The sequence below is a fragment of the Centruroides sculpturatus genome, unplaced genomic scaffold, assembly GCF_000671375.1.
Source record: "Centruroides sculpturatus isolate CEXI.00-Female unplaced genomic scaffold, Cexi_2.0 scaffold350, whole genome shotgun sequence".
NCBI classification, from domain to species: Eukaryota; Metazoa; Arthropoda; class Arachnida; order Scorpiones; family Buthidae; genus Centruroides; species Centruroides sculpturatus.
Window position 1 is genome coordinate 203094 of NW_019384643.1, and position 27914 is coordinate 231007.

Below are 27914 nucleotides of genomic sequence, written 5' to 3' on the forward strand. Positions count from 1 at the left end.
TAAATTTTATTACTTCTAGTTAACTAATTACTATCTAATTAACTATACAACTCATAAAAAATTCTTGGCTGTAGATCGTATTTATTATCGCCATTCCTGTTAATACATTTTAAAAAAATTGATTTTATAGAGATAATTCTATAGAAATTCTATAGATTCTTTAGAAAATTGGTGTAATATTATCATTTTTGTAAATTGATAAGATGCAAATTTCAACGTCACGACCCAATTTTTCATTACTTCCATACATGTCCTACATAACTTTTATGTAACAAAGCTTATATTCAAATATACACATCACCTTGAACATTTGAAGGGTCAGTAGAACACATTTTCTTTAACAAAATCTCATTTATATCATATAAATATCTTTAATTAATTTTGTTTAAATTTAAAACAAAACCTGGAATTTTTTACTTATAATATAGATCTATCGAACAGAAAATCGATTAATGCTTATGTATATATTCGAATTTCATCTCTATGGATACTGAATAACGATAACACATTATAGAATTTATGGTTGAATAATTTTTATTAATTCATAAAATTAATTTTACCAAAAATGTTTTTTTGGAAAATTTGAATTATTTAAATATTACATTAACATTAATTTCTTTAAAAATATTTTATTCTCGTTACAGGAAGAACATTTACCTTTGTGATGGAAGATCAGTGAAATGCCAACATTTATGAAAATTGATAAGATGATAAATTTTATCATCATCATCATCATCGAAATTGGTATGTTAATGAATTAATTTAAAAAATGTTTACTTATTTTTTAAATATTTTCTATATCGAAATTTTATTATAAATTTTATAACGTAAGGTTGTTTATAAAACTTAAATATTTTTCGTTGTTTTATTTATTCTCTTCCATTAATAATTTATTTATATTTTAAAAATTAAACGATAGTGCTGCCATCTAATGAGAAAGAAATTCAATAAACTGTTTTCTTCTCTGTATCTATTTAAAAAAAAAAGAAAGTACAATTTATTGTTTACATTAGCTTATTATTATTATACTATATATAAATAATTATTACTTTTATGAATTTACCTGTTAAATTTATATCGAATGTGTTATAAATATGGGGGATGTATCAATGGAATCTGTCGAAAGGCTGGGTGGATAAGCTTTTAAAGAAAATTCGTCGCTACTCACGCTACNAAAAAAACTCAATCAAGCAACTAAAAAAAATAATTAAACTGTTTTCTTCTCTGTATCTATTTAAAAAAAAAAGAAAGTACAATTTATTGTTTACATTAGCTTATTATTATTATACTATATATAAATAATTATTACTTTTATGAATTTACCTGTTAAATTTATATCGAATGTGTTATAAATATGGGGGATGTATCAATGGAATCTGTCGAAAGGCTGGGTGGATAAGCTTTTAAAGAAAATTCGTCGCTACTCACGCTACCGTTATCGAAATCGTGGTTGAATATGGAAGATTGTTTATTAGTTTTTTGTTCTGTAAAATATTTAAATAAGATATTAAATCATTTCGGACTTTAACTATTTATCTAAATTTCAAAGTAAAATTTACAATATTTTCTGTTCTGAATTAATTTCCGTATCCTAAAACATTGTAGCTTTAATTAATATTAATTTAATATAGCCTTTGTTCATTAACATTGAAGTTTTATTGATGAATTTATGGAATAAAATTGATTCAAAGGATATTAACGTGCATATTTTATGGTCTTTTGTATTAAAAAAACGAATTTTATCGCTAGATAAATAGCGAATTTATGGAAGAGATCGATAAAAAGTAAACAAAGCAAACTTTCAGATGCGATTTGATTTATAAACATCATTCTAATCAACTTAATTTAATTTTTGTTATCAAAATTAATATTTAACAGGGGAAAAAAAACTAGATTCAATCTTACCTCGAAACATATTTCGCTTCTTATGGATATCCATAATTGTGTTTTGCTCAATTTTCATGTTCCTAATATCCTCAGCCGAGCAATGCTATCGTGATTTAACACAATAATAATTACACAAAATTTATTTCGGTTAAAACGATTAAAATTTATATTTAAAAATATAAAAAAATTTACCTTAAAACTATTATTCCTAAAAACAGATAAAAGATAAATTTCGCTTTATATAACACTCATATTATGTAAGAAAAATATGAATTAAAAAAAAATAAACATATAATTATTCCTCTCACATCTGAAACTTTTTCTTTGGTGTAGGATCTAATGTTAAATTTCTGATTCCTTCGGCAGTTTTCAATAATTTTCTAGAAGATTGGCGTTTAGAAGCCGAGAAAACAAATTCGTTCTTCCTTTCTTTCCATCCACTTTCCTTTCTAACATCAGATAATGATAAGTATCGTGGATCTACAGGCGATTTTCTTCCGGATGAAGACAACGATAATGATCTCCTCCTATTCCTGGGAGGTGATTCTACAGTTCTTTCAGGAATGTGCAACAACTTGTTGCAACTTACTTTCTTCTTCTTAGACGGTTCTATAGTAGGTGCTCCGTGAAGTCTTATTATGGGTGTTTTAACAGGTTTACGCTTTATCCTAAACCAATTGGGTGATGTCGGCATCTTTTCTACAAAAAAGTAATTAAAAATTTTTTTATATTACTTAAATCAGAGTTGAGAACGATAAGCTTACTTTTTATAGTTTCTTTAATGATATATCCAGTCATATTCCTTACCCGTCGACACGAAAACACTACACCTTCTAATGCATCATCCACCTCCACCCTGTCACATTAACCTTACGTTGCTATAGCGATAATCGATATTAGATGTGGCACATCATACTTACACGAAAAAAAACTCAATCAAGCAACTAAAAAAAATAATTAATTAAAGTGAAGCCACTAAAAGAAACTTTACTGAAGGTCAATTCTGACTATTATCTTTCTGTCACGCAATACATTTTCTTTTTTAAATGGATTAAAAAAGAAGAAGAAAAAGATAAATAGGGATGAACGTGCATTAGACTTTATAGCAAAAAAGAAAAAAAAATTGAATAATTATTCCTTCCAGTTATTTCGAAGGGAAAAAAATTATGCAAATAACTGTTCTCAATTTTTATTAATAATGTTTGTACTGTACATTCAAGCTGTATATTATGCATTATCGCTAGACTGAGCTGCTACTCTGACGCCATCAAGTATCGTTTGTTACAGTCACGCCATATTCATTCTACAGACTATACTCTACCGTACTCTAGAGGAAAAGCATCTAAAAATGGGTAAACGACTACAAACAACAGTAGCTATAAACTGCATGAAGATTCTTCTGATGGTATTCAACATCATATTTTTTGTAAGTTCTATACGTTAAATATTATTATTATTATTATTCCCTTTAAAATATCACGTATTAAGCATATACTAGACAGACACTACACCACCTGTTACAGATCTAATTATTGACTCGGTAACATATGAGAAGAGATATAATATTATGTATCATGATTTTTATATTTAATTTTTAAATCTTTTCTGTATAATACTTTACTACAATTAAAGCATATGTTTGATGTAAGGAAAACGTAAGACGTTTGATAATTAAGTAATATTTAATAATAATATTAAGTATTGATTATATATTTTAAATTATATAAAATTATCGAATATATTTTCTTTATTTTTTGTCTAGAAAGGTTTTATAAGCCGCATAATTATGTTTGTTTGTATTACTCTGCTGTCTAAAGGAAAACGCCTCTTTACAGGGGAATCGATAATACTGTTTCGTTTCTATTTTCAATAGAAATTGTAAATGTATTTTCTTTAATTCCAAATATTGACTGTGAACCTTTAGTGTATTGTAGAAGCAAAGAAATTAACAAGCCTGTTTATCTCTAGGGGAATTATCTATAATACTGTTGTTGCTTACGTAGAAATGGTTGAAACGAACCAGAAAATCTAGGTCAGACGAAAACATATAGAAATCTTTGATTTTTTTACTTAAAATTTTAAATATAATATCTCAAATAAAGTATATTTTATAATTAAAATATCATTTTATTAATTACCGATCTTAATTTGTTAATTTACAACGAAAATTTTAATTATTATTAAAGTTTTTAAAGGAATTATTTAATATATAATAGAAAATAGTAAAAGTAATTTTAAAATTAATTAAGAATTTACAGAGTGGATCAATTTATTTGCTATATTAAGCGTTATATTAAAATTTTCCTAGTAATGTATTTTATACTATTAAATATTTAGTGTGTGACAATTATTTTAAAAATCTAATTTTAAAATGAGGGCATTCTAGCTTTATTACATAATAACAAGTTTAGTTTTTCAAATGTATTGAATTACTTGAAATTAATAGAAAAAATTTAGAGAGAAATTATGGGAGATGAATGCCAAAAGAATCAATTGAAGAACGATGATTCAGTCGACAATAATAAGCATATACAGTGAAACCTGTGTAAACCGGACTCGTGCAGTATCGAATGTTTTTCCGGTTTAGCAGGTTTCCGTTTTAATTAAACAGGTTTTTTTTAAACACAGAAAATAGCTTTGTTCCTACGGATTTTCCCATTTTTGAACAGGTTTTACTGTAAAAATTCATAAATATGGGATTACACTGTAAAATAAAACCATTTAAATTAGGTATTCCTTTTTACTGTTTTTTTGCCGTGTAGACACTACAACAAAGCCTTTTTAATCATATTAAGGCTGAGTTCGGCTAGGTCTATAATGGGAACGAAAGTATAATGAGGGATAAGGACCCGACGTTATCCCTCCTCCGAAAAATTCCGAGTAGTTGCTCGTCAGGATTCAATCCGGATCCTCAAAGGGTCTGATGGCCTTCAGGGTGATCAGGCCTTCTGAAGACCAGACCATTTGACCTTCTTTAATACTTAATTAGAAGGCCTGATGGCCGCTTTTAAGTATTACAGCTAATTAAGTTCTCTCTGTTTATTCATCTTGTCAAGTTCAAATTACAGCTGCATTGCTTTTTAATTATTTAATAAATCTTTAAGTGATAAGAAATTAATCGACAAAAGAGATCTTCTTAATAATTTCGGTATTAAAATCTGTAATTTCCGAAGAAAATATTGTTAAAAGACGACATTAATTTATAGCCGATGTCTTTCAGAAAATGAAAAATTAAAGTACTGGAAATACAATAGAATGGATGCCGTAATCATCTGCTGAAGTGAATGGCTTTTATCGAATCTATTCAAAAAATAAAAATAGAATGAATTATCCGTTAATGATTTGGTCACTAGCAATAATTATTATACAGATTTTAACTTCTAAACAAGATGAAATAATAGAGAAAACGTTCGACTTTCTAATGTTTTATTTAAAATTCGATTGTTTCAAATCCTCAAAATTGTTCGAAAATTAAATATTTTCAAGCGAAATTCGAGTAATAACTATTGATATATTTAAATTACTAATTCGAATGCACCAATAATTAATTTATTATCATTTAAGACCCATATAAATATTTTTATATGTAATAAAAAAAAACTAAAATTTACTATTTACTTCTTTCAAAATTTGAGATAAATAACTTTATATTTTAAAGAACGAAATGGGAAATAAATTCAGTAATTTCTCATTTCTAAATTTGAAATTTTGTTTTTTCTTTCTAAATATCTTTTATAACTTCTTATAGTTCAAGTATATGTCATGGGTTTTCCATTTAAGATACACGCAATTGCGTGCTATTATCAATTTTTGAATACTTTTTATGGAATTTTCAATGTTTAAATTTCGAAAACATGATAAAAATAAGCGTAAACTAACGAGAAATAAGCGTAAACTAACGAGAAATAAACTGTTACTTCAAAGAAAAATGTTTTTTTTTTTTTTTTTTTAAGAGCATCCGATAATTTAAGCAGAATTATTTTTAATATTATTTACAGTTTTTATAATTAAATTTTTGCATCACCTTTATTTAAGTAAGTGTACGGAATTGCGTGATTCGTATGCAATAAATACAAATCACGCAATTCAATAATCAAATCAATCAAACAATCAAACTTTTTTCATTCACCTTATGCATTAAGAATAAAAATTCCTGTATGAACTGAATGTAAACACGACCTTACTTCGGGATCAAGGATACACATTTATTAAATATGAAAGTTGTTTGAATAATAAACAAAATACCAAAGCTACCAATACAATAAGTCAAGGTGAACTTCTATGCAAGATATTCTTATTATTATACAATAGAACTCTCTATAACTCAAAATGGAAGGAGCAGAAAAACATTTTCGTATTATCGAAGTGTTATCGATTACTACCATTATTTTAATTAGATCGTAAGTATCGAAATAAAAACAATGTAGTTAGACTTAAATACATGAAACTATTGATTTAAAAAAATCATTTTTCTATTTTCAGTAATCATTCCAATGTCTAGCTTTTTCAGCCAGTTAGAATAAAACTCTGACGTCTTGACTTGCCGAAACATCGAGGTTTTAAGGATTTTCCAATGAATGATGATGACAATTTTTCATTACCTGTCATATTCGTTTCCAAAAGAAGAGTTACATGTTCTTTGATTTCTTTAACGAGCCACGCTACTTGCTTTCAATCTGGCATGGCCCAAATTTTTCAGCTTTTTCTCTAAGAAATTTTTCATTCACAAGAATTTTCTTATCTTTACATTATAGCTGAAAAGTTTTCTCTAAGAAATTTTTCATTCACAAGAATTTTCTTATCTTTACATTACAGCTGAAAAGTTCGTGCTGAAGATACCTCTTCAGCACGAACTTTTCAGCTCACATTTCTTTGTATTTTCAGTTCTGTCTGATTCTTTTGTTTNGCTTAACTTTCTCGGCAACATTTAAAGTCGTCATCTGTTATGACACTTTAAAAATATAAAAACGTTTTTTAAATAATTATTATAAAATAACAAAAAGCTTAATTTTTTTTTATCTATAATGAATAATTTAATAATACCGAATATAAAATATTTAATATAAAAATATTTTCGTTCAATATAATTAATCATGTCTAAAGAATTTTATATAGTTTTTAAGTTTTCTTCAGTTAGAATATTGCAAGTTTGAGATTATCCATCATTTTTGACACTAAAGAGTCTCCGAAAGAAGATTGAATCTATTTAAAAATGAAGTATTATGTCGGTTATATAATGTGATTCAATAATGGTTAAATTAATTTACAATTCTTCTTAGAGATGTTGCGGCCGAAATTTTCATCTTTAAAACGTGAACGTCGAACGTCGAGCGCCGCTTACAAGATAGCGGCGCTCGACGTTCGACGTTCACGTTTTCGCGTTTAAAACTTCGGCCTCAACCTCGCTAATAATTCAATTGTATGTTTTAATAAAATCTCAGAACTTTTATCAATTTCCAGACAAACAGGCAAACAAATAAACGGAAAAAATAGACGAAGTGCCCACAGCCAATTTTTTTTGTTGATAATTAATATCCTTCAGGCGCAGATCCAGGGGATGGCGAATGGAGCTATAACACTGAGAATTTTTATTGTTAACATGAACTTTCGTTACGAGTGTATCATAGTTTTTTGAATTTATCTCCCTTATAAAATGGCAGTAAAGTTTTATGTAATGATTATTAAAAAAATATATAAAAAAACACGAATTAAAAATCATTCTTTCTCAGATTTATTTCCTGATTCATCCCTGATAAAAATAAATAATACAAATTCCAAATTTTTGATACTATATAGGCCTATAATAATATATCATAAATATGGATCATAAAATATAAATTTTACACATGTTACTATAACAATATCATAAATGCTACAAATAGTAATAAAAATTTCATTGATTAATAAGTAGAAGCATCAATATTTAAATATATTATTCATTATTCTTTCTCCTTGTGTCTAATTTATGAGACTGAAATATCTGATATTGGTCATATTATTATGGGAATCGGTGGATATTGAACTAATACTACTGATTTTATCCTATAAATACTGTATTTTTTAAATACATATATTATATATAATAAGTATAAAATACTGTATTATGTATATTTAATAAAAATATAATATTAATTCGAGTTTGAAGTACACTTTTTTGACTTTTTGATGCATCTAAAATTTGAAGTGTTTCTTAAATTTGAATTAATACAGTGTAATATTTCATTTAAAAAATATTAAATTAAAATTTAATAACTTTAATAAATACTGTAAATTAATAATAATAATTATATAAAAATTTGTTTGCACTTTGTAAATTGCATTATAAATGTTAATAATGTTGATGGGTAAAAACATGTGTGTAATTTATCTTGATATGACTGAATTGAATTTTATTTTAAAAAATAAATTAAAATGATGTTTTAAATCATTGTAAAACATTTGTTGAGGCTACATTTTAATATTATTTTTTGCTCTAATCGCTCTAACTTTGACTTCTAAGATGATAAAAGTTATCTTGGATATCGGAATCATCTCTACACTTTAACTAATGGTTGGCAATTTTGGTAGAAAAGTGGTTGTTAAGAGCGAATATTCATTATATTCCACGTGTTTTGTATCCTCTATACCTATTGTATCTTAACAGCTATTGATTGAGAAGTAAAAACTAGAGATAAGTTATCTTCTCCAACTTTTCTTTCTCTATTGAATTGTTATTCAGTAATTATATTATATTTATAATTATTCTTCCATAACTGGAAAAATTACAGATTATTTTTATACGATCGTTTCACTTAATTTAATTTGTATATTTATCTTTTATATTTTATAAAATAATTGTTTTTTCATTAATTGAGAATCTAATATGCGACAGTAAAAGATAATTACACAAGTTAATTTTTCATTATACATAAAATGCAAAAATTGTCCACACTTAACAGCATTTGTTTTGTTTTTTAGATTGATTATCGTATTTGCAATATTAATTAATGAATTTATGCGTACAAATTAACTATTTGTACGCATAAATTCTATTAATTACACTATTTGTTCTAGCTGCTGGAGTGTTTATTTGCACGTTACGAATCCGTCGATATATTTTGCATTATTAATTGTTTATACATAAACAGTTAATAATGTATTAAAATATATAACAGTTTATAGATTTTAAACAGTTAAAAAATATAGTACAGTACTTAAATATAAATAATTTACAATTTTTAAGTGAGCATTTGGTTTTGACTAATGAAGTATGCAGCACGAATTAATGCGCAAAGTTTGTCAGATCATTAGTATTCTTCTTATGATTATCCGGAATAATTATGTAGCTATGTTTTTAATTGTCTTCGTTGTAAGCCACTTAGTCTCCCAGATTGAGTGATACGTTGATTATATACTATCGTAGAAAGTCGCCGATAGTTATTGATATCACTAAAGTTTCTGATCACAAAAGTCGGACCAGGAAATTTATTCTTTGACGCAAATGATGGCAACTACAAATCAGTATCTCTCGATTTCTATTTATTCGTATTCAAGGTCGAAGAAAGTTATCAGTATGACGTCAGTTGACACGAATACAGTACCACGAAACATAAATTCGTATTCGAAAAACACTACAGTTTTAATCTTTAATAAAGTAGGCCTAATTCAATTTAGAACTTTTATAATTCTATTACAAATAAAAATTAAATACATTGATTATTTTCACAAATTAGAAACATTTTGAGGAATTTCTTTAGTCTGTAAACAGTAGTATTTAAAGCATTATTTTACAAAGATTATTTACTCGACAGTTTAAAGAATGTAAATAATTAATAAAATTTTAATAGACTATAATATAGAACATAAAAGAATAAGACTTAATAGACATTTTACCTACATTTATTTAAATGTAAATATAAACTTTGATGATGACACTTTCCTAAAAATGAAATAATTTATGAAATATCATCAAAGTTTGTATTTATTTTTAAGTTATTTCTATGTTAAAAATTTTTAATAATTACATATTGATTTATAATTTTGAAAGTAAACTAACAACCGTGACTCATATCTACTTAGGAATGAAGAAAATGAATTTCACATTCCACTGTAAACAATAGCTTTCATCACCAGTGATCTCAACTGAAATGAACGATGTTTTTTTTTTTTTTAATTTCATTTTTATTTATAAAATTGCAATATATTTTTTTTATTATATAACATTCAACTTTTTTTTAATTTCATTTTTTTCTGATACGTCAATAAGTTATAAACTATAAATTTTTTCCCTTTATCTTATATGAAATTCTTCCTGTTCTTTAATTCTGAGAAGAATTAAATATTTCCAGTCATGATCTCTTGCAAAAGCAACTAGTGTTTTGTAAGAGATCATAAAAGATAACGCTAATAAAAATTTTAAATATTAATTCTGTTTGTATGTAGCAATAATGATCAATATTCTAAAAATAATGGAAATTTTTGCAAGTTGATATTAATTTATTCTAGTATTTCATTTGTTGTTATTCCTAATTTTATTTTTAGAGATTAATAATAAATAAATATATAAATTTATTTATTTATATAGTTTATTCTAACACATTACCAATACATCATTGTTCAATCTCATCTGGATAACCGCCTGGGATGAAATAAAGTACAGTACATGGAAAGAAAAAATATATATTTTTTTGTTCATTGTATAATATTACTGATTCAATAAATGTTATTAGTCATAAATACGACTTGAATTTTAACATTAGATTTCTTTCTAATTAATAGTGATAATAGTTCAAATTCTTTTCTTACGTTTATTTCAAATGATTTACAATATTTTTTCTCCTTGTTAAATTGCATATATTTTATAGGACCCTCGAGAACTTGTATGGAGTTCAGGGGTATAGCGGGCCTCTTTTGCCAATTAATATTTTCGAATGTCTTTAAATTGTTAGTTTTTTTTAAATAAAATCTAAAATAATTGATTAATTTTATCATATTTTTTCCCAGAAAACATTGCATTTGGTCTCTCAAACTTTAGAATTGTTAGTGTTTAGAATTAATAAATAATAGAGCCCAAAGGAATGAAAGAAAATCCAAGATAGAGTATTTTTACTTTAGTAACAGGTATCAAATTTACATTTTTTCTCCTTCCTTACAACCGGAAAATTCCAGTCTGCTATACAATGTAAGAAAAATACCTTTTCTGAATAAGACATTTATTCAGTTTGTTATAACTATTTTACATTCGTTTGATGTTTCAAGATATTTTTTATGACATATATTTTACTGTAATTTATATCATGATTTATATTTACATTTTACTATGTAATAGTAAATAACAGTAATAAAATTATTTCCCAAATTATAAAAATACTATAGACAAAAGTAAATCTTTTAAGCAAGTGTTTAATTGAAATTTTTGATTATTAATTTGGATTATTCATCGCTAGGACAATAATATCCACTCCAAATACAACGAATAATAAACGAATCCCATTAAAAATTTTACTAAAATACAGAAGAGAATATATACAAAAATACAAAGTAACAATAACAAACATAAAACGAATAAATTGATTAGAATAAAAGGTAATAAATTAAGCAGTATACAGTATTTTCTTTTACAGATTAATTTATATTTGTGGTACTCCAGATGCATCTTGTTCTCCATTTTGTCCAGATTGATTTATGATAGCGACAGAAAAAAGAAAATCGTGTTATTAAGATGGCAGAAGGGAACGAAAAGACATGAAGACTGTCTAGACTAGGCTGTTTATTTACTTTTTTATATCTAAATTTTTGTACTTAGTTAAGGGTGCTTATGTAAGTTTTACAAATTCTTAATATATGTAAACTTGGCAAGCAATCTTCTCTAATACTGAATCTCTTCTAATTTTTTAGTCGTGTCAAAGTACTAAAATTTGAATTCGATTATTGAAATAGATACTGGTAAAGTAGAGATTGTCAAATGGTATGCAAATAGAAAAAGGAAATCAAATCAGTACGTAATTAGATTCTTTTGTAATTCCCTTGTAATTCTGATTTAATTGATAATATATTGCAATATATCAATACTTCAGTTTTTAAATTGCCAATATTCTGTATTGAAACTGCGAAATTCGTTTTATTATTCCTGTTTAAGGTAATCAAATGGACTGATTTGATTTGGACCTAATACAAAAAGACGTAGGGGAGATCGGGGCAAGATCGGCATGTTAAGCTTTACTTAAATTTTGTGTAATAAATACTGCTGTAAACTGAAAAAAAAGCTTTGCATATTGTCTATTGGAATGTTACCTTACTATAGAACTGGTTAAAATCAGTTTGGAAATAAAAATAATTAAAATAATTACAACTTTACAAGAAGAGAGAAATTGACGAAGTTGCCCCGGGTATAGGGGCAAGATCGGCAACTTCTCTCTTTTTGTAAAGTTGTAATTATTTTAATTATTTTTATTAAAGTTGCCCCTGGTATAGGGGCAACAGTAATGGGGCAAGATAGGCACGTATATAAAATTATGTTATTAACAATGTATAAGTTGGAATTCACTATTAAAACAAAGAAATACAAATCCAACACCCATTTAATATTATTACAACGAAATGCAAGTTCAAAGACATATATACATGAATAACAAATGCAAACATGTTTTCATTTATCATCTGTTTGATTTTTATCCTTTGCTTCTAATGTGGCTTTATGTTGCCGATCTTACCCCGCTAGTCATGATTTCGAAACATTAAGTACAACCCTGAGAACAGAATGCCAAGCCACGATCTGGCCACGTGAATAAGTTGAAGTTACATCCTTCTAACAGGAAAAGTAACTTTCGTTATCATGGAATTATAACAAAACCTGCCAATTCAATATAAATGGAAAAAAAATATTATATGGAATTGAACGAAAATGAAAATTTGCTTGATAATTCAACTACGCTTGTTGGAGAACAATAAAAACACTACACTCAACAAGCCACCAATAAAACTCAACTGCCTAACCTATAACCAAAGTCTCCTTTTAATTTGTTTTTAAAAAAAAGCGCTTGACAAACTTGCCCCGCATGCCGAAGTTGCCCCGATCTCCCCTATATTGTAACATATTTCAATGAAATACATTTATCTCTGATTAAACCATACAAGGAATAATAATTATATGCCGATATTAGACTATACAACTTGTGTAATTTTCAAAGTGTGAAGGGATGTATTTGACATTTGTTTGATCTTGACAATAACAGATTGATTTCAATCTTTGATGTAATAGATTGATTTATTTTCAATGTTTTAAATTTGTCAGTGATTGCAGAAAAATAAGAAGCTTAGTGTGCAATCATTTCAAAAATAGCAACACATAAAGATATCAAGTTTAACAAATTGCAAAGGTTAGATAGTTATCTCTAGTGTAGATGAATAATTTGATATTATAATCATGCTATAAGGAAAGCTATTAATCTCTGTAACAGACACTAACTGATGAATATCTTAGCAGAGTTTTCTACTTTTGTCATTGAATATTGCATAAAAGTTTATTTATATACATTTTTATGAAATTTTTAAGAACTTTAAAAAAAAATTACATTAAAACTAATGCCACACACACACACATTTTTATTTATTAATATATGAACTGATATACACTGATATACACGTTAAAATGCCTGAAATATGCATTATGCGTAAATAATATACATTAACACTTGTAGATTGAAATGCATACGTGCTTTACTTCTGTCTGCGAGCAAAGCTTACTAAGTATATTACGTCACACTTTTTCAGTGGGAAGAGATAAACATGCGACAATAGTGACACAAGGGATTTGAAAATTATGACGTAAGCAAAACACATATTAGAATAATGTTTCACGTAGGTGTACAGTCGAGTCAATTACGAATAAAATTTTAACTTTCTACCCTATCTAATCAATGATTATTGAATTTGTATGTTCCTTGGAACCAAACATAAAATTACTATTGAGAGTTTATCATACAGGAACACTCCTCTTGATGGAAAAAGTGGATCTTTATTTTGTATTTTTACAAAGGCATATCCTTTGTGAACTTTACTAAAGTTAGTTTCAGTGCAACTAGAACTTGCCTGTGATAAAGAACTTTTCTATCTATTTTAAATGTGTAGGATCCAAACTGCTGTACATATTTTTATAGCAATTCAGTATTAGTTTTTTCTGTCTGACCAATATTGTTGGTTGAACCGAACTCGAACAGAATCTTTTCTGTGCGTGCTTCATACGCGAAAGTTTGACTTTACTCATTAAAATTATCTCCCTTATATTTAATTAAACATTATACTTAGGGGAGAAGAGATAATAGTGGTCACGCAAGGAGAAATCCAAATAAAACAAATTCTAATAATCATATCTCTATTTTAATTCAATCTATAGGGATTGTAATCATCAGTCAATAATATTTCACAGAAAATAAACGCTTTGGATAATGAAAAACAATATTTTTTTCTACTTTTTTTTTTGGCTTCTAGCTATTTTTATTGTTTAATTTGATAAGCCATTTTATTTTCTTAGTCAGAAGGGTTTAGAAAACGTTGTTACTTTATTTGTTCTTGCAACGTTGAAAATGGTAGATTCGTAATCTCGTAACCGGTCCCTATAGAACTTTCATTTACCAGCTTAATGACATTCCATATAGTTTTTTCCAACTATATAGTATTTTCAAAATCAAATGAATTTAATAGGTTAAAATGGCATTTCAGGTGAAAAAATGTACTCATAGTTTATTTTATATTCACGTAATATTACAGTATAACGAATGGTTTTTAAAATAATTTACGTGTCTTCTCTCAACTACTTGAAAGAGCAAATTGCAGGAGCTTACGAGCATTCCGGAAAAAGCGTTCCAGAACTGTTTCAAAAAGTGGAAACACCGTTGAAATAAGTGTATACGTTGCGGAGGAGACTACTTTGAAGGGGACCCTGACAAGTATGTGATTTTTTTTTTTGTAATAAATAAAGTTCAGGAACTTTTTGAACAACCCTCGTATTCTTATGCTTCTTCTAAAGTAAAAGAAAACTCCCAATAATTTAGAATTATTTTTATAGCGATAAGAATAATATTAACTATATGTATTCTTGAATCCTGTGAAATATTGTTAAATAATTTTGCTTTTATTTTTTATTAAGCAGATGCAGTATCCGTATGCGATTTAATAGAAATAATAGTAACAAAATTTATTAATTGAAATTTTCTTCTTCAAAATGTCTAGGCCCCAAAGTGTGTTAATCCGACCCTGAATTGCAGTGAGGTAACGTATGACGTAAGATATACGACTCACACACACAATGTAGTTTTTCGTATATCACGTTACCGGGATTGCAAAGATTTAAATTATATTTATTCATTTAATAATAATGTTAAACATTTTAAAAATAATTTTAGTCCAATTAATTCAAAGTATTTTGAGAATTTAAAATAAAAAAGATTTCGACATCGTAACGTTTAAGGAAAAAAAACATGCACGTGCATACAAATCCAGTCCTTAATCATTATTATTAAGGATTGGATTTGTATGCACGTACATATTTCCTTACTTTATATTATTTTTATATGTCATCTGTATTATATCCACACACAAGAAGTTTATCAAGATTTAAACTAGTCTGAAAAACTAGTATATTGCACCAAAAGATTCAAAATTCAAAAACTATTACAAATCCTAGAAATTGATCCTTAATAAAGCATCCTTATTGGTATCCTACAGTAGAGGAAATTGCTCTTTTCCTGATATATCAACAGTTTCATTTGCTAACATCGTTAACTTGATTACATTGTTAACTTCATCCGCAATTTTTTTCCAGTGGTCTTTTTGATGGATTCAGTGTTCGTGTTCAGTTTAGACAGACAGACAAGCATTAAGAAAAGAGAAAATAATATCATAGATTTCTCCAAGGAATAACTATTTACATTGCTCTTAACTTACAACGTATTTAACTTTTATTATAAAACTTCAGACATTAAAATTTCCTAAGCAGTTAAGTAGGTTTAGACAATGTTGTCAAGACCACTCGAATTATAAATGGAAAGAAATTAATGAAAAATCTTTATTTTAATATTTCATAATTCTTTAAAACAGATGTGAATTTTTAGTAGGCTATAATTAATGAATTGAAACTTAATTTAATGCATTTTCTTTTGGTTTATAAAACGTCTAACACGAAATTCAAACTGTTTAATATATTTCAGATAACTGGTATCGTATTTTTGGTCGTTGGAATATGGATGAAGATTTCACTCAATCATTTTCTCGAGCTCTCTAAAGATTATAGTAGCGCTACATCGTATACATTTATAGCAACTGGTGCTGCAATCATTGTAGTGGGTAGTCTAGGATGTTGGTGTACGGTAAAGGAACAACCTATCCTACTCTATTTGGTATGTATTCCATCGGGTATTTTAAATTACTAAAAATATAAATGACTTATATAACGTCAATATAAATAAATATTTACAAAAGATGTATAACCTGCAGCATTTATTATTAATTATATTAAAATATATCAACTTTAAATGTTCGATTAAATTCAATGGCATTTTCTAATTAATAAATTTAAAAAATTAAGTTAAATGTTCATGTGACACACTGTTTATTTCTGTTTTTAACATGCATCCTTTTGGTGATCTGACTAAATTTGGTTACCTATTATGTAATGTATTATACTATACAAGAAATACAATAGACTACTTAAATAGAATATGTTAAACAGGCAATTTTTACTTGGCAGTGATGGCCAAAAAGTTTTCGAATAATTTATAAAAATTAAAAAAAATAACTTTAAAGTTGCTTTACTAAATAATAATTATAAGTTTGTCCCACCGAATTTTCATAAAATATACATAAATTTTGCTATATTTGTTGTTATTTTAAAATGTTTTTTATCGTTTTTAACGCAAAGATAATTTCTATAATATTGTATGTAATTCAGTTATCCAGTAGACTGTCAAACATGAAAAATATATTTATCATCTGTTCAATAACTCATCTAAACATGTTTATAAGTTATTGAATAGATAAGTAAAAGAAGACAAATATTATAATATCATAATTTAAGTCAAAACTTTTCAACCGCAGTTTTCTGCATTCCTGACTTTGGTATTTATTCTACAATTGGGAGCAGGAATTTCTGGATATGCATTCCGTAATCATTTGAAAGATGGATTTTACTCCGGATTGAATAATACTATTTATAATTATGGCAAGGAACAATCGCAGGGACACGATTTGGATATGCTTCAGTCTTACGTGAGTAATAAAATTTATCAATTTCTTTATTATATTCATTGTATTTTTTCATTTATAAAGTTAGACATTATTCTGTAATGAATTTAAATATCAATATTAAATCAAAATAAACAAGAATTCAATTTCTAAATAGACGAGAAAACCTCACATTTTAAGATTAAAAATGTAAAAAAGAAGTGTTTTTCAACCTTTTTCTTTTCTTTTTATCTATGGCACACTTGAACGTATAAATTTCCGCGGAAAAATCACGTAATGTAAAGCTGTTTTTTTAAACATTCTATAACCACCATATTACTTTCCACTTAAATTATTTTTGAATTAAATAAAACAGTATTGTTGTTCCTTAAGATAGTAGCAGGTTACAACAATAGTTAAATCAATAATTCTCAATTACATAAGAAAACCAATTAATTAACATTGTCTTTAAAAGTGGCATGATAAGTGCCTTTAGAAATAGAGGGACATTGGGCAGATTCTAAGTTAAAATAATTTGAGTAATTATAGATACATTTTTGATTTAAAGAAAATTTCATTTTAAATGAAATAACCCGGTATTACGCGCACATAATTTTTTTTATGAATATATATATATATATTTTACTACAGTATGTATGCGTTTATTTATTATAATAATGAATAAATGGTATAATCAATTTGAAGAGATTTTTAATTTTGACATGAAAGTTGATGTTTAATCAAAAATCACTTGCTGTTTTTTTTATTTACTTTTATTCTCCCACTTTTTTTTTACGTTTCTTTCACTTCTTCCCCGAAATACAGATGATCTACAGCAGTGGTTCTTAACCATTTTATACTCGCGGCCCACCAAATATTTCATAATTTTTTGTGACCACCATTTTTTTAAATAATAATTTATATTTGTTAAATTATTTATAATAAATTGATTTTTTATTATTGCTTTATTTTTTAAATTCCAAGCATTAATAGTTTCTTAGAATTACTTTGGAATAAAAGAAGTAAATACTGCGGTGTAAGTAGCATATTTGCATTTATTTCTTCTGTACTAACAAAGTTGTATGTAGGAAGAAATAAATAAAAAAAACTAAATACGAAAACTTTATCTTTCCTATTTCACTTTTCAATACGATATTCGGTTATACATCAATTTTCTTTTTATTATAGTCTGAAGGAAATTTTGCATAATTTGGCAGCAAACTTCTTACCGACCCCCGTTAAGAAACGCTGATCTACAGGGTTATCAAACGTCCTCTTTCCCCACGTGCCCATTTTTTGGCACCCCCACCACGCATCCGGGAGGAATTATAAGAATAAAGTGCTGACAGACGTCTTTTGTTCATTTAAAATAATCTAAACATACCATAGTTTTAACGTTCTTTTCATATTAAAAATCATATTGCAATGCTACATAATTATACTATAATTTTAAAAGTTAGAAAGCATATTTATTTATTAGACCGCCATCACAATGGACGTTAAAAAATCAACACAGCATAAATAATAATTTCGGTTCTGTGCCCTCCATATTGTTATTCTATTGAATCTTTACGAGCTTTTTTTCAAATTTTCAGCTTAAATGCTGTGGTGTTCGGAGTTACAAAGATTGGCAACAAGTTCCGTGGGCAAAGACAACTAATTTGACTGTGCCAAATAGTTGCTGTAAAGTAAAAAATTGTCATAATGGACATAACATCAAAATGAGTGACATATATCATAAAGTAAGTCTATATAATAAATTATGGTCTGATAAAAGAAGGTATATATGAAAAATTCAAATAATAATAATAATTTTCCTTTGCTTTTAAACTGGATAATATATTTTAAAAACACACATTTTTTTTTTTTTTCTTCTGTTTAGGGATGCTATGAGAAAATTGTTGACTTTGTAAACAAAAATATAAATATCATCTCCAGTGCTGCTGTTGGCCTTGCAGTTTTTCAGGTAAAGACTTAACTCTCCATAAAACAAGTTTTAAACTTATTTTTTTTGAGAGAGACACAGTTTTAAAATGATTAATTTTTAGCATAAAATTAAGATTTATTCTTATTTACCTTAAGAAAATCATTGCATATCCATGTTATTGAAAATATTTTGAATGTTTTAATGGTAAGATAAAAATACCATTTGGACAATACTTTTATTTATATTTTAGTCTGGTGTTTTCTCGTAACTTGCAAAACTTTTTAACAAAATTATTAAATTAATATTGAATGTTTTTGCTTATTCTGTCATATACTTTATATCAAAATTTATTACTAAGTCTCAACAAGTCTTCATATGACCCCGAAAAGATGAAAGCAAACTAAACAAATAAATAAATAAAAAATGCCCATTTTAATGTTCCTAAATAGGAACATGTTAACAGGTTCCAAATTATATTTTATAAACAACAGTAGTTTCAAATATGTTGGCAAATTTAATATATAATATTTTATAAATAACAAATATGACAAATTTGTTTTAAAATACCTATATATCTAAATACTGGTAGTTTAGAACTATCATATTCATTATTTTCTAAGTTCTGTTAAGAAATAAACTCTTCTGTAACTTTTATCCATTAATTCAAGTTTTAAAAACTGGTTTTATACCATTTTTCTTAATGAAATATTTGCAAGAAACTGAAGATGCTTTACACTATCTGTTAAATTTGATCATTTCATATTAGAGTTTAAAGAAACATGTATATTTTGGTTTAAATTTTTAATATTTCTGTTTTAGCACTTTTGAGCAAGAAATGCTCAGCTTTGAGAATATTACAATGAAAAGAATGCAAGTGATAGCCAATAGAACAATAATACAAAAATACATAAGTTATTTTACAGAAATATTGAAGTAATGTTATAATTATTAATACTAGATGTAAAAAATAAATATGAAGGTTTCTCCGATTGAAATGCTTATATTCTTTTATAATCAGCCGTTTCTAAATTGTTGGGTATTGGTCTGAGTTTCTGCAGATGACTAAGACACTATCTGTAAATCCAAATCAACTTAGTAGTATAATGGGATCAATGTCATACAATCCAACCTAACTTTTCTATAGCTTCATATGCACTTTCATATGATAAATCACACTGATGAAGGTTTTATACATTTTCCAACAGAGATTGCAACATTTATTCCAAAACCTTTAATTTTTTTCCTCAGTCAGTACTGATGGACATCCACTACATTTTCCTTCTATCCATAACACTACAGATTTATTGGGAAGTTCCATGTTCAGTTATTTCTGTCCAAATTCTTCAATTACTCTTGCACACTTCTCAATAAAGAATACATGCTGAATCTGGGAAAAAACATACTGCTTGCAATACTAACAATTATCTACTACAGTCCATTTCTTGAAGTCAACTACACTACACGAGTCAAAAACCACAAGTACTGCTGCCGGTTGAGAATAAAAAATTAATGGTAACTATGTTGTGTATGATAGATAACAGAGACATTTGAAGATCAAGATTGCATTGTATTAATTAAATAAATCTCTTAATCTTAATCCTTCAAGGCAATAGTCTGGAAATGGCTGCTGATAAAATAAAATATGACAATTGTTATAATTGAAGTGCTTATATTTTTTCATCTTCAGAAATCCTAAAAATGATTTATTATTTGGAGTTAATAATTTCCTAATTGACAATGATTGGTTAGCAGACAGTGGTTCCTCGTACCATGTATGCAAATAAGGAAGTTTGTTTGACATATATAGGGAGAGAGAACAAGATGATGTATATTCTGCAGAGAATAAAGAACTAAAAGTAATAGGAATAGGAAACAAGCTAACACAATAGGAAAAAGATGTGACATTATTTTGCATGATGTATATCACATTCTGAACATTAGACATAATCTATCATTGGTCTTGAAAATAGAAAGGGCAAAAGACTAATATTCAATAATAGAAAATTAAAGATACAGAATAAAACAGCTAATAAGATATTGGGAGAAGCTTATAGAAAAGATAGTTTGTATATAGTAAGGATGAAATTGTTAAGAGAAAATAACAGACTGAGTATACAACCAGCAAAAACAAATATGAGTCAGATTTGGCATCGAAGATTTTTCCATACTAAATGTAAAATTTATCTAACTACTTGCAAAGAATTGGTTAGATGATTATAAAATATAAAATTGTAGGATGTGGATTGCAAAGATTGTGGTGTCAGAAAACTAACCAAAAGTAGCTGTAAAAGATTGAATGGCAAACAATCAAATCAATAATTGAGCTTATACATTCATATGTATGTTGATTAATACCTGTAAAATCATATGGAGGTTCTCAATATATTAATATTTGTTAATGACTGATTACTCAAAAAAATAAGAGTTTATTGTTTAAAGCTAACAGCAAAATAGTCAAATTTATTAAGAAATACATAGCTAGAGTAGAAAGAGAAACAGGATATAGAGTAAAGAGATTTCATAGTAATAATGGTTTAGAATATTGCAAAGGTACAATAAAGAAAGTGTTTGAAGAAATAGGAATAAACATGAGAGAACAAACACAAGTCCACAGATGAACAGGGAATGGAAAGAATAAATAGAACACTTTTACATGCAGTTAGAGCAATGTTAAAGACAGCAAGATTACCAAGATTGGGCTGAAGCAATAGTGGAAGCAGCCTATGTTAAAAACAGAACAATGTATTCTGTAATCAATGATAATGTACCTGAATGTATTTGGTTGGTTTGCTGCCTGACCAAAGTCTAAAGATATATTGTTATCTAACATATGTGCATTTACCATCACATGGATGAAATAAGTTACAGGACAGAGTGAAAGCATGCATATTTGTAGGTTACTCCACATAAACCAAGGGCTATAGAAAGTGACAAATTTATACAATCAAAGAATGTGAAATTTATAGAAGACAAATTTGGTTATGAAGATCTTCACAGTAAGAATGAAGTAGAACATTCATTAAAATTTAATGAGTGTGATAGTGATGAAATGCCTTTTACATGAAAATAAAGTAAAAATAATGATGTCATAAATGACAATTCAATAATAAATGCAAAGGTATCAAAACCAAGAGATTATTAGGAACCCATATGGACACAAGAGAAAACCTAATAATGAAGAAATTAATCTAGCTGAAGTAAACAAACCCACTACATATCATGAAGCTGAACAATAGAAAATTGTGATGAAACAAGAAGTTAACAGCAAATAGAAGGACTTGGAAGAAAATGATGTATATCCTGACACAAAAAAAAAAAAATCATCATCAAAAGAAAATGAGTATATAGAGTTAAAACTGATCCAAATGGCCAATTCCAGCAACAATTTATTTGTTAAATATTTTTGGCAGTGCCGTCTTTAGAACATAAGGGGCCCTGGGCCAGGACCAAGATGGGGCCCCTTAAGGTAACAGAAACAATAGTATATTACATAAAGGTAAAGGAAATATGTCAATCTCAGATATTTTTTAATAAAGCAGGATTTGCTATCATGTACATTTCCTAGTATAGAGATCAGTCTTAGAATATTTTTAACTTTAATGATTACAAATTGTTCTGGTGAACGTTCATTTTCTATTTTGAAATTTATAAAAAAAATGATCATCATAATACGATGTCTCAATCGAGATTAAATAATCTTTCTATTATGAATATAGAATCAGATATAATTAATAAAGTAAATTTTGATAAATTAATTATGAATTTCACAGCAGCAAAATGTCAAAGAAAAATTTTGTAAGTTTGCTTAGTTTTAAGATCATTATTTCTCCTATATGTAGTTAAAAAAGTATTTGATATTTTTAATAATATGTTTATTTCAAACTAGCAGACCCCGCCACGCGTTGTTGTGGCTCAAAATGTATCTATTATAAATTTATAACACTTCCCCGTGGGGGGGAATTTTTCGAAAAATTTCTTCTTAGTGTACATTCTGTTGACGTACCCTATTAAAACGCAAAAAAACGCATCTAAAATAGTATAAATAGAAGCAGAGTTCTTTACGGTAAGCCTTAATCCTAACCATCTCCCTTCAGTGAGGGGAATTTTGACACGTATATTATATAAAAACACGTGCGTATTCGAATGCAGCGTTGTGTCAAAATTTCAAAGGAATCGGTAGGAACAAACGAACATTACATTTTTATTTATATAATTAGATAGAAGATGATCTGCTTTAGTTCATTTTCACAGAAAAGCAAACTTAGGGCGTCGTACTTGCAGCGCCATCTATTGGACATAAAAGCCTTAACCTAGATTATATATTTTAATTTATATGAATGTTTAACGTAATAATATACAGCCTATGTCCACCCTCAGGTTCCATTCTAAATATTGGTGAAAGAATTTTTGAAATCGGATGAGTAGCTTTGGAGATTACCTGCTGCAAGCAAACTTACATACATACATACATACATACATACTTACAAACATTACCTCTTTATAATATTAGTATAGATTACTTTTGGATTAGGGGGCCCCTACAACTGGAGGCAAAAATCAGTGCCGTCTTTAGGGCAGGGCTTGGGTCCCATAGGCCCAAGACGGCATTGATTTTTGGCTAAGACTCTAGATTGTTTCTTTACTCCAGTTTAAGAAGCATATTAACATTTTCATTTAATTTAAGTAATTTTATATGTTTTCAATTTAAACTTTAATGGATGTGTGTTTTAATAAAAGGTAATTATTACAAGCATTTTTTTTTTAATTTGCACAACATAATACACTTCTTTTTCTTCTATAAACTCAAGGATCCCTGTCAACACATTTGCAGACCTGCAGGGATCCATGGACCACACGTTGAGAAATCTATCTAATTTATCTAAATATAACAAATATATCGATATGAAAATTTCTATTATTTAACACTACACACTGAAAACATTTTCAGTGTTTCCAGATGATGGTTTCAATGATATCCAATAAGGAAAGCAGTTAAGCATCTCAGGATAGATAGATTAATGGGAGAAGGCATTGCAACACCTGGACAATCTGCCAAGGAAAGATGTGTCCCAGGAAGATTTTCTATAGGAAACTGAACACCAAATCTGATATTTAGGTGTTAGATGAATGAAGAAAATCCAGAAAAGTCCATATAACCAGCCCATTGGTAAGATGCCAACCTGTGACCAACTACCAATGTTTTAGTCACTCAACCATTGATGGGCTAAACACATAAGAAGCCAGTATTAATTATCAGGACCCATACCAAACTTGTCTGGTTTTAAAATTCCAAGCAATTTTAAAAAATATATGATTTTTAATGAAATCATTTAAATTATAATGTATGTAATTTTTTTCTATTAACTTTTTAAAATAATTTAACTTAAATAATGTAAAGGAGTGCTTTAGAAGTTATACAAAATGACCAGGTGGGAAAATAATTTCAATAATATGAAAATTTTCTTGCCAAATCTGAAATATTCCTTTTTAAAGTATTTTTTTGGTGTTCATTACTTGAAGTTCATCCTTAACTGAAATTCTTGAGCCATACAAAAATTTTTTCAGAAGTCATCATCATAAATAAATTTTGTATTTTTGAATATCAAAAAAGTCCATTAATTAATTACTGCCTATATTAAAAATAAAAATTTCTGGCACTCGCTTCAATTTTATTTCTATTATTACACCATCCTATGATGATGACATACACTTAAGTTAACATAATATTTTAGATTAAAATAATGCTTTAATTTATCAGTTTAATATTGCATGGCAAATTGTATGATAGACCTATTTAATGATTTGTATGATTTAATTTGAATTTTCCAAACTATGTAGTAGTAATTATTAATTGATTCATAAATTATGGTTTTATTTTATGTGCAATAATTTTGAGGACATTTTCGGTTCTAAAAATATTCTGCACCCCTGCTCATTAGTTGCATTGCAACACATTACTTCTTGCCGCCTGCAGACGGCTACACTTAGTCAGCCATATTGTCAGCAAACAAAATCAACAAGGCATCTATGGAGAAAAATTCCCTGACTTTCCAGGTGGTTAGAACCCTGTATATATCACATGAAGTTAAAGAAGCTAAATGGATAAATATGTTCTTTTGAATGTGTCTTGTGTAATAAAATGTGATAATAAAGTGACCATGGACTTTGCATTAAATTGGGAAGAGGCAAACAAAAAAAAATTAGATATTTCATATCATATTTTGAAAGAAAAGTACAAAGGCTTGATAAAATTAGAATACATAAAAACAAAATGTGATGCAAAAGATACATTTACTTAACCTCACTGACCATATAGTCAGCTATTTTTCATGTCTTGCAGTTTTATATTTCACTACATGCAGGTACTATCCATGTGCATGTGTTAGTGAATGTATGTGTTAATTGAAAAGTCTTGACTGTTGTCATCATTAAGATTCTTTTACGTTATTCAAAAATAAAATTAAAAAGGTCAAAGCTAAACTTTATTTAAGAAACAAAAAGTAAAAAGAAAGAATAGAGCAATTGTAGATTTATTTAAGCCAAGTTTTTCAATTTTTATAAATACTTTAAGCAATAGTTTTTCTATAAAAATTAACCTATATATTAATTACATACCTTATAAATTTTACCAATAGAACACTAGAAATATTGTTTATAAAGATTGAAAGACAATTATAGTATGATAAAATGCTTGGCAATTAATAGCAATAAAAATAATATATAGAAAAGCTAAAAATTTAATTTAAAATTGTAATATTTTTTATGAAGGATGAACAAGCCACTATAGTTAATCTGCTGAATTAGTCAATGCATCTTTAACAGTGGGTAAAATTGAATGAACGTTAATGTTTTTAACCTGTTTAATGGGGTCATTTTCAGTTGATAGATGACAGAATGCCAAAGTCAATAAGGAAGATGGGACAGAACAAAGTAAGGGATATGGACTATGACAATGGCAGTTACAAATTCATTTTTAAACAACAAGGACGGACTCCCTATCTATTAATATTGCATTAGTCTTTTGTATAAACAACCATAATTGTAGTTTATCTCCCTTTCTTTGTTTATTGTATTCCATCTTCCTTCCTAACCGATACTGGTTTTCCACTTTTCTCTCTCTTCATGTCTGACCATTAACCAGGTTAAAAATGTTATCATTCCATCAATTTCATACATTTAAACATGCATTGATTACTTCAAAAAGTTTGTAAATTATTATTATTATTATTTTAAAAGAACAAAGTTCTGTAAGTTTTGACTATTTAAACTAAGAAATCTTAAAATATTTAAATAGTAGTAGTGTATTTTCTTTTTTTTACAATAGGCTCTCAATTTAACAGACTGACTGTGGAAAGGGAAGTTCACTATTGCCAAAAGTCTGTTAAATAATTTTTAACAATTGTTTAAAATTTTGCTATTCATTTTAAATCAAATTGTTTTTATAGAAATAAGAAACTGTCATAATAAGTCATAATTTCATTGATAATTCCACTAAGTTGCTTTTTCAATAATGAATTTATATTAGGGTAGTTAGTTAATGTTATTTAACAAATGGAATAAAAAGAATATAGATGAATCTTAATGCATGAAAAGATCTAAATAATTACTAAATAAGAAACTATATTAGATGGTTAAAAATAACTATCAAAAGTATTTATGAATAAAGCAATCATCATTACACATTACAGCATTTATTCCATAATTGTGATATGCCACTGAAAAAAACATGGCAATCTTCTCAAAGAACTGACCAGATAAAATGGTTAGGACTGCAATTCAGATTAATGTTCTTCAATAGCTTAGTCAAATGCTCTACATCATCCAACTTTAGTTGATATAAATTAATTATTTCATTCATTTACTAAATGAGCATTAAGAATAAACATGTGAAAGCACTTAAACACTATAGGTTTTTGAGCTTGTGTTATTATAGCTTGAAAATAATATATGTTAATGGATATAAGTTTGTGGATTGTTTTTCCAATTGGCACATTAATGTTTTGATTATTAATGTGAAAAACATAAAAGGAGATTATTATTATTATTTACAGACATTATTTACTATGTAAATGATGCACAAAAAATAATTTGATGTATAAATGAAAATACTGATATTTATAAAAATCAGTAAAGAAGGATATCTTCTTGTGGTAGCTTTTTTTTTAAAAAGAAGTTTTAAAGATTTTTAACTTTTACCTTATTGAAAACACTGACTTAATCATAAATAATTTTTTTAGCTCCTGGGAGCAATTTTGTCTTGCTGCCTTGCCAAGCATATCAATAAATCAAAATATGAACAAATGGCATAACTAAAATAGTAACAAAGGTAAGATAAATCTTCTAATTTAATAAATTAAAGTTGTAATTAATAAATCTACTAATACAATGAATTATTTTGTAATTTAGATTCCAGTTTTGTTCTTCACAAATTCCGTCATAAATGATTACTCTGCCTTACTACTTGGCCTTTTAATTTATCAATGTGGAAGTTACTACTATATTACGTATACTAATTGTAACATTATATTGTTTTTTATATCTTTAAATGTCATATACCTACATAACGTATATATATATATACACACACACACATAAAAGTTTGTTGTTCTTGTTATAGCTGTTTATTGAAACTTCAAAATTCCTATATAAAGAGTAAATTATTGCTTATATTAAAAAACTACAATAAATATTTTTGCCTTTTTTCATTGTTGTCAAGTCAAAAATTTTGAAAATGAAATGTTTAAGATAAATATTTTATTATGTAATTTACATTGGTAATTATATTTATGAAATATAAAATTTGCAAAATGTGTTCAAGCTTTAAAAATTCAAGAAAAATCTTTAAATGATATTCATATATTTAATATGAATTTTTATTGATCTGATGTAAAATATTTTGTTG

At 27.0% G+C, this 27914-nt stretch overlaps 2 protein-coding genes across 5 annotated transcripts; one reads left to right on the plus strand and one right to left on the minus strand.

Annotated features, from left to right (window-relative positions):
- The first annotated feature begins 644 nt into the window (after window positions 1-644).
- On the plus strand, window positions 645-27743 carry LOC111626054 (tetraspanin-7-like). 2 transcript variants are annotated; one of them, XM_023369332.1, is made up of 8 exons: window positions 657-744; window positions 3132-3313; window positions 16074-16262; window positions 16960-17130; window positions 18681-18827; window positions 18968-19051; window positions 27250-27338; window positions 27419-27742. In XM_023369332.1, the coding sequence occupies exons 2-7, from the start codon at window positions 3236-3238 to the stop codon at window positions 27319-27321; spliced, it is 741 nt and encodes a 246-aa protein (XP_023225100.1). In that variant the 5' UTR covers window positions 657-744; window positions 3132-3235; the 3' UTR covers window positions 27322-27338; window positions 27419-27742. The 2 variants fall into 2 exon arrangements, with proteins under 2 accessions (XP_023225101.1, XP_023225100.1); XM_023369333.1 differs by lacking the exon at window positions 3132-3313 and having other exon boundaries at window positions 645-744; window positions 27419-27743.
- On the minus strand, window positions 1197-9797 carry LOC111626055. 3 transcript variants are annotated; one of them, XM_023369336.1, is made up of 6 exons: window positions 9764-9797; window positions 2196-2586; window positions 2080-2095; window positions 1906-1990; window positions 1324-1484; window positions 1197-1230 (listed from the first exon to the last, which is right to left on the minus strand). In XM_023369336.1, the coding sequence occupies exons 2-5, from the start codon at window positions 2579-2581 to the stop codon at window positions 1333-1335; spliced, it is 639 nt and encodes a 212-aa protein (XP_023225104.1). In that variant the 5' UTR covers window positions 2582-2586; window positions 9764-9797; the 3' UTR covers window positions 1197-1230; window positions 1324-1332. The 3 variants fall into 3 exon arrangements, with proteins under 3 accessions (XP_023225104.1, XP_023225103.1, XP_023225102.1); XM_023369335.1 differs by lacking the exon at window positions 9764-9797 and adding an exon at window positions 2695-3114; XM_023369334.1 differs by lacking the exon at window positions 9764-9797 and adding an exon at window positions 2652-3114.
- Window positions 27744-27914: the final 171 nt, after the last annotated feature.